General features: G+C 45.9%; 1 protein-coding gene across 1 annotated transcript in view; it reads left to right on the forward strand.

Moving 5' to 3' along the window:
* The window catches only part of LOC119180844 (QRFP-like peptide receptor), an 87403-nt gene extending 79107 nt beyond the window's left edge, over window positions 1-8296 (forward strand). Inside the window, exons 4-6 of the mRNA XM_037431983.2 lie at window positions 1484-1686; window positions 3934-4048; window positions 5036-8296. Coding sequence (XP_037287880.2) covers window positions 1484-1686; window positions 3934-4048; window positions 5036-5374 — 657 coding nt within the window. The 3' untranslated portion in view covers window positions 5375-8296. The remainder of the gene's footprint in view (window positions 1-1483; window positions 1687-3933; window positions 4049-5035) is intronic.
* Window positions 8297-8901: the final 605 nt, after the last annotated feature.

Raw genomic sequence — 8901 nt, forward strand, 5'->3', positions numbered from 1 at the left:
TGAAGAACAGTGAAGATCAATTCCAATCCAACAGAACATCACGACGGTACAAAACATGCACAGACACATCAAAAATTGTTACACAACGACATGTGTACACATGTGCATTACATGTGTAGGGTAGCAAACTGGACGTGTATTAGTTGACCTCCTTGCCGTTTTTATATTGTTTCTCTCGCTCTGTTAGCTTGGAACACTATTACAAAAACTAGTAGTCAGGCTTAAATATACCTCCTCTAAGTTGTCAGCTTCATGTATAAACAAAATAATCATCTCGAATTGATCTTTAGTAGATGTGAACCTCCATAACTTTTTAAACATATTCCTGTTAAACTGAAACACTATTACAAAGACTCGCAATAATGTTTAAAAAATGTAATTTTAATACTTTGTCAGTTTCCTGCATAAACACAAAAATTTGTGTTAGAATAGCTATTTTGTATATGTAAAGTCTCTAATTTTTTTAAAGTATGAATTTCAAGTAGCTGGACGATGAGGATTGAGACACTGCTAATGTATTTATCGATTTGTGCATCTTCGCACACTCAATTCAGTTAAATTTATCGATTAATAGGTTGTAATCCACACGTCCCTTGTGTCATCTGCCTTGCGTCGGATTTAGCGCATATAATATAGTCAACGCCTTGTCGCAGTCGGCTCAATCCAAATAATGGCGACAAATTTTCCAAAAACTTTTGACGTTCACGTTATTTTATTCATTGGATATACGAATCCGTTTGAAGGCACGCCGCATATCAAATTAATTTCTAGGCCAAATAAACTCCAGTTTAATAAATTAAAAACTTCGCCGCAAGTTTGTTCAGCCGAGTATATCCACGTATGTGCAAAAATTGCTGCCTGGCTTGTGGCGTAAAAACAAAAACAAAAAAAAAACAGTTACAGTTCAAGTGATTGTGTGTTGAAACTATATGTATACCGCAACGTAGCACGATGGAGCACTGATGAATATATGCAGTAGTAATTACTAAGTTAGTCGAGTTCCCCCTTGAAAACTCTAGTATTAGTAAACGTCCATTAAAATGCTGAAGTTACACTTTATTTACGTAAATACGTATATCCGAAACACGGGAAAACACAGTGCGGCCTCTTCACCGCAACTGCCTTCTAAGGGTAGAAAACACCTGCCGTTATTGAAATCTTGCCGGTGCCACTTTCATAACTTTCTGTACGTGTGCACATGTCTTTATCTTCCGGTGACGCCCCGCCGCATTGGTCTAGTGGCTAAGGTACTCGGCTGCTGACCCGCAGGTCGCGGGTTCGAATCGCGGTTGCGGCGGCTGCATTTCCGATGGAGGCGGAAATGCTGTAGGCCCGTGTGCTCAGATTTGGGTGCACGTTAAAGAACCCCAGGTGGTCGAAATTTCCGGAGCCCTCCACTATGGCGTCTCTCATAATCATATGGTGGTTTTGGGACGTTAAACCCCACAAATCAATCAATCAATTATCTTCCGGTGACGTATAGGTTCACGTGGAGATGGGCCTTCGTCGCCGCGCCTACTGGTGCATGCGCGACGAGGCCAGTCCCGGAGCCTGGCGCTCCTTCGAGATCTACATGCTCATCCTGGTGCTGTGCATACCCACCCTGGTCATGGGCTACGCCTACGCCAAGATCTGCGTCCAGCTCTGGATGGTGGTTCGGGAGCGGGCGCATCTCACGTCTGGCTTGTGAGTACACTTCCCTATCCCCCGCTATCACGGGTCGTCGCGGCAAAACTGCAAGTTTAGGTGGTGGTGGTAGTGGTTGTAAGGAAGAGAGAAAAAGGCACCTAATTTCTGTCTGCCTTCAGGCGACACGGCGCAGTGCCTTATAGGGGTGGGGGGAAGGAGGGATAAAAAGAATAGAAGGAAAATAGGTGAAGAAAGAGACAGGCAAGCGACGGAAAAAAGAAGGAGATAGGAAAAGTGGGGATCCGGTCGAAGCAGTTCAAGGGCGGGGCGCCACAATGCGAGAGCTGCACGGCGTCAGGAGACCGCGGAGAGCGAACCAGTCGGCGGGCCAACTTGAATTCCTGCAAGCAAATCCAAGTTTAGGAGATGCGTCTGGCTCGTACAGTCGGGAATTAGACGAGAGAGAGAGCGAGAGAGAGTGCTTGAGGAAAGAGAGAAACGCAACTACTGCAGCCCCCTGTAGTTAGACGAAACTGGAAGAACTCAGAAGGGCAGTTTTAACCTCTCCGCCTTAACACTCTGCGAAACGAAGTCCCCATTTCGAGAAATTGAGACGCAGCATACGTTTCCCATTTCCGTGCCGTATTGGCCACAAAGAGGCCATGAATTCTGAGCTAATGGCAAATCAGGCGTTTTTACTGCCTGCCGTTCCTTTACGTCGCTTCTGGTTGAAGTATCTTGCTGCGCGTGATCCCTTTGGTAAAGGATTCGCCACGTTTAACGAGTCGTTGGACGTAGTGGGCCGTTTCGGAAATAATTTCGAAGTATCTTTTTACCATTTTCGGAATGCTCGTTGCTCGCAGATAACTATCGCACCTAATTTGAGTGTGTCATTGAATTTATTTTACGAAGACATGTCGCATCACTGATTGCACAATACCTATATAATTACCACCGCTGTTATTAGAATAACTAGCTGTAATATACGCTAATTTATTCCAAAATTCCTCGTGTTTTTAATTTGATCTCCCAGACCCCTGGCACCAAATTACGTTGTTTTGATCTGTTAATAGACAGCCGACGAAAACACGTGCCTCAAGGGTTGAACGCGTTCGAAGGCTTTCCGATGGTTAATGGAATGATGCCTTCACCCGCAAGCTGATTTTTACCTCTCCTACTTTAGCGACCTCTCTTGTGAGGCTCACGGTACGGCATTATGCCCTCCCATAATAGAATACAATGTACTCTGAATCGTTAATACTTTTTTCTAGACACACAAGTTTATTAGTCCGTGTATTTAGAAGATGAGTAACATACAAGTTTATTAGTCCGTGTATTTAGAAGATGAGTAACATAAATATCGTCGAAGATGAATACTCACAGGGACCTGGGTCACGTCAAAGGGGCCCGCCAAAATTGTTTAAGCATGGTCAGAAAACGCTGCTGATCAGTAGTCGAGTCTCCCGAGAACACGCGAGACGAATAGCACAACACTCGGCTTAAAATTCACCATAAATTGTGAAAGTCAGCTAAAAATTGTCTTCTCTTTCTTCGACAAATGACGATACAAGCTCAAAAGTCACCCATTATAGCCATTTGATCAGCCATTGATTGATTTGAGCATGGCGTGCTTGGTCACTACTCAGGCCACCGCGAGAGGCCGCGACTTGTCCCAGTGGGCGCGCGCGATCGACTTAAAAGCCGCGTTACAGCCGCGTATTCGAAGAGGAAAAAAAGTGCTCAAGGTCACGAGGCACGCGTGACGTATTTTGTCCTCGTGCCGTCTCTCCCTGCTTAGCTCACAGCGCTTTCGTCGGGACAAGGGAAGAGAAAATGCAATTGCAGCGTCCAATAAACCTTTGTCATCCGCTCGTACTGGGTGGATTCTAAAAATTCTTGTGGCGGTGAATTCGTGAGGCAGTAAGTTCTTTTTGTGAATCCATGGCTACTTGATAAAGTGTTGCAGGAGCCCTTTGAATGTTTAAGTCTGTTTACTTTTTAAAACATATCCACGGTTTCATTTGTCCCTCCTTTTACGGAAGATAACGAAGTGTTAATCAATGAGCGACTTCAATCCATGGCCTCCGTGATTGGCTGCGGCAGCACAGCGCACTGATGGAGCTCGTCGCGGAAACCACGCTGGATTAATGCAAAGTCTTTATGAAAATTGACATACTTTGGCATTCTGTGCACCTCGTGCCAAAGTGTTCCCGGAAATCGGATTCTGTCACGCGCATTTTTATGTTATTCAGGTCATGTCGGTACAAAGTGACGTCTTATGGGTGGTCGCCTTTCCTTGCGCAGGGCTTGTACGGAGATGTTGGAGAAGACTTCCGGAGCCAACGACTGCTTCGGGGCCAACGGCAACAAAAGGATCCTTGGAAAGCCGTCGCGAGCCGACGAAGACACCGTGAAGCAGGTAAACGAGCACCACGAGTGAACCTGTACCTCCGCGTTCCGGCCACCATACGCAAGCGAAAAGCTGTAAAATTATAACGTCTATTGCATACAGGTATGGCTTGGGCTGAAAAGTTTTTCTTGTATGTCGTGGTGGAATTAACATTTTTTTTAACGGGGATGGCTTGGTGCGTACACTTCATCGCCACCTATCCGGATTACATAAAAATATAAATACAACGTGTCGTCTTGGTGGTCATAACTGTCAACGTAGATATTTGTTGTCTTTTATTAATCGATGTCTTCACTGAGCAGCATCAAGAGCGAAAGTTCACATACTTTCGATGCTGCATCAGCGAGAGTACTTACCACTTCTGTAAACTAGTAAATGTTAGCCTTGTACAAGCTACCTAGATACAATAGAGTAGAAGCAGTAATGGGAGCCAACGTAGCAGACGAGTAAGTGAGTAAGTGAGTGAGTGAGTGAGTGAGTGAGTGAGTGATCGCGTGAGTGAGTGAACGAGTCTGAAGTTTCACAAGAACACATATGGTACGGGATAATCATTGCGCATTAATGTGCACACTGCTACCGGAATAAGTTAAGAGAAACAAGAAGGTGTTTCTGTTCTGATAGAGGAACATTCATCACTTTTCAATGCCATCTTGCTTCTTTCGGCCCTTTAAACTTTCTATTACAATGGCATGAGCGAGTAAGTAAGCGTAAGCCAATTTAAAGCTAGCATTACTCTATACAACACTTCGACACGTGCTAGTTTGTACAAGATTCTAATATAGTTGCGATGAAGGAACGGCACGAAGAATAAACGGTGAAGAGAACAGTACAAGCGCTACTTGCCCTGCTACCTTTGCTGTCAGTCTTTAGTGCCTTTCGCTCAGCGCAACTACCATAGAATACCATTATTCATATAATGAAATGATTCATTTGACGTGAAAAGCGAAAAAAAATGACTATCCACACTCTCCTCCAACTTCTGTATATCCCCCACAGGTGATCAAGATGCTCATCCTGGTCGTCTGCCTCTTCGTGCTCTGCTGGGCGCCCATCCTGATCCTGAACGTGCTCACGGCGTTCGGCGGCGTCGCGACGCTCAACTACTCCTACCTGAAGCCACTGCGCACCTGCTTCCACCTGCTGTCCTACCTCAACAGCTGCGTCAACCCGCTCGTGTACGGGTTCATGTCGCGCTCCTTCAGAGTCTCCTTCAGGGACGCCCTGTTCGGCTGCCTACGCCAGCGCAGCGCGCCTCAACGCGGAACCACGTTTCGCACGAGCAGGACTCACACGTCCAGCGTCAGCCTGGGACGCTCGGGGACCTCCGTCACATGACGCCAGCCGCCGCAGCCCTGCGTGCGATGCATCCGCTGGTCGACGAGCTGCGGTCCAGCTCTCGACTTGACCACGACGTCGAGCGCCGAAGGCTGACTGGGGACTGTTCCAGCCCGGAGAATCACCGTTCGAAGGGAAAAAGAAGTTTGCGTGACGTCCACACGCTGCGACATAACGTGGTTTCGCTCTTCATGTTCCCGTGGCATCAAGTCGACCAACTTAGACCAACTTGGTCAAGTCGACCAATTCGGTCTGTGGTTGTCCACCGCAGATCAAATTCCTCCAGTCTAATCAAGTACAAGTGTCCCGTTTGCGTACATGAGGTCCACAGTGAAGAGGAATATATGTGTGACGTCCGGAGAAACGATATTCAGCGCAAGAAAGACAGACACAAAAGGAGACAGAGTGGCGAGACCAGCAGGTCCAAATCACAAGTATTTTACTGCAACTGGGCGGGCAGTGAATACAATCACCAGACTGTTACATCACTGGTAGACTGCAAACCGAAGGGTTCAATGTGTTAGATCAATAGGCGTGGCAGCTATTTAGTTATTCCCCCACACTACGAATCTGGCTTCCAGGAGTCCTAACTGTCCTACGTTCTCCAAGTGTAGCAGGGACTCCGGAAACCGATTGTATGAACCAGACACGATGATTGCTGAGAGCGATGTGTTCCGACTGCGCTACCGTCTCTAGAGTAATAAACCGATCCAAACTGTACCTCACGTCAACAATCGAAAGAATGCGATTCGATTTGATCAAATATGCTACTTTCGTCAATGTAGACGCATTCGTACTACCTTAAGCGTCTTCACTAGAAGGACTGCAATTTGTTCCGAATGTAAAATTTTCCGCGTAGAACGTTAATTCAGAAGGTCACATACAGCTATCCCGTAAGACCCAACGTAAACAACACATAACCACCAACTGTACTAACTTCGATGGTCACGTCATCGCAAGGCAGAGAGTCTTAGGCACACGCAAGGTTCTCCCGGAGAAATCTGTATGAGAACACGTGACCCTAGTACAGGAGGAAAGGAATTCGTGAAATCGAGCGGCTGCTGGACATCGAGACTGCAAAAAGGTTGACGTTGTGGTAGAACTAAGCCATGTATTGACTGAGAAAATCGTTTCTCTTGTTGGGTCTAACGAAGACACGAACGTCATCGTTCAGTGATGTCGAGTCGATGTTACATTCCGTGATTACCGAAAGGTGTGAACACCGTAAGGACATGTAATTTCGAAATCTGGGCAGTAAAAACAGTTATTCCGAGACTTCTGGGCGCATGCGCGAAATAACTGGGACAGAAGTGTGTGCGTATCGAAAATTCTGATAATGCGTTCACCCCTACTTTAAGCTCTGGCCACAACCATCTGATTTCTGACACCTTTTGGATCTGATAGTCACATCAAGAAGCTGCAAATTAAGGATATCCTAACTTCGGAAGCTTAAAAATACAGAAAAACAAGAGCTTTGCATATTGCATATAGCGATAACCATGGCAATAATGACTTTTAGATTTACGTTGAAAATACTGCTTTACTGTTGGGGTTAACACAGAAAATGAAATACCACGATAACGCCTTCGGCCATGCGACGTCTAGTACTTGTGTGTTGCCTCTCGAGCTGCGACCCATGTACTTGTAGATTCCCAACTGTCTCGCCTCAAGTCTGAATCTTATTGCAATGCGCATTTCAGTGGTAGGAGACCTGAAGTCATCAATGCAGTGTCAACCGCGAATGGTGCTATACAGAGCGATGAACAGTTAAAGAAAAAGTTCGATCTAGTTGGACGTTGAGCTCCAGTTCTGACATGAACTGCGATATTGACTGTGACGTAGACAGTGGAGTGGCTGTGACGTAGACTGCGACGTGCACACAGTGCACCGATATGTCGTGTCTTCGTGGCGCCTACAGTGTGTCGCGCTTTGAGAACGTGCGGGAGCAGCAACGTAGGACGCCGCACTAAGTACTGTGCAACGTAATATACCGTCGCACCTCGATGTAAGAAGGGTATAGTGTGTGGTTACACCCAGAAGCTATATATTAGAGGATACAGTTTTAGCAAATCTTTGATCTAAGTGAGTTATTTCATATCATTTGGAAGGCACAGCGTGCCTGAGGGGACCCGTGAGTCGTGTACTCTTCATCTCTCGCCTCGGCCATGTTGGGCCGTGCTATTGAGATTTCTGGCTTTCTGTTGTGCGGAGATATTGAAGAGTTACGTCGAAGACACTGTGCACCGTTGCTTCGATCCATCTATTATAATGACATTTTATTGTTTCAAGCAGTGATAAAATCACAACACGGGACTCTGTCAAAGTGGGAAGCTGTCTCAAGTTTATACCGCCTGCAGTTCCGAAATAAACCTAGTCAAATCTCTGCACGCCATAAGCTTGATGAAAAACAACAGACAAGAAGCGAAGGATAGCATGAGGGACAATATTTTTAGTGCTCTAACTGAACTGCAGTAATTGTGATATAAATGTGAAGACATTAAAGTGGCTGAAACAACTCGCCACTGGTAAGAGACCAAACATGCAAACTTTAAATTAATACTAATAACATAAATTCTCTGGACGGAGAATTCATGTTATTAGTATTAAAGTTCACCGAGCCGGGCAGATATCTGTCGAGGATGTTCACCTTTGAATTTCGAAATACTCGCCCGACGCTCTACCAATTGACCGATAGCGGCGGTCACCAATAACGCACTTCACTGTCCAATGTCTGCCGACCGTATGGGAAACCTCGTGACTCTTCTTCGGCGCTAAAAACCGCTGGATGCACAAGTTTAAAGGGACACAAAAGGTCACCATTAAGTCAACATTTATTGTTGAAATAGTGGTTCAGAAATCTTGTAGTGTTACTTTTGTGCAAAAGAAGTGCTTATGTTGAAATAAAATCCCGTTTTAGTGGTCCGCATTGGGTTAGCGCACTTCAAATTACCCGCCGCAAGAAGCCGACCGTGTAACGTCACTGTTGCCGTGCACAACGTTACCCGGCTTTACTGCGCGACCACCGACACTAGTAGCAGCAGAACAAGAGCAGCGGAGTCACAGCAGCAACAACGGCCATTGATCAATTTCATGCCATTGGCTCCGAGATGAAAGACCTGTTATGCTTCAACTGGGCCCCATCAGGTGGCACGACCTGTCCAATTTGATCCCGCGAAAAGTGAACGTATGAAACACTCACGCCACCGTCCATAGTAACGTCCGGCGTTTCTTTTTTCCATGAATCAAACAGAAACGAACAATTAGCATTTTATTGCGCCTTGTCAAGAACAGAAGGTTCTTTATATAGTGCAGCAGAATCGATTACTTGTGATTGATTACCGAAACCGAAACAATACCTACACACAAAAAAACGAAAGAATTTTTGTAAAGAAAACGACTTTACCTGCATATCGATAAAACGACAGCCCGATATATGATCACCTGTGCCATCCAGCTGTGCATCGGTGCGTCTGTCCACCTGTCCGTTTATCCGTCCGTTCGGCCGCCCATCCATCTGTCAGTCCATC

The sequence above is a fragment of the Rhipicephalus microplus genome, chromosome 10 (genome assembly GCF_043290135.1).
Source record: "Rhipicephalus microplus isolate Deutch F79 chromosome 10, USDA_Rmic, whole genome shotgun sequence".
Taxonomy (NCBI): Eukaryota; Metazoa; Arthropoda; class Arachnida; order Ixodida; family Ixodidae; genus Rhipicephalus; species Rhipicephalus microplus.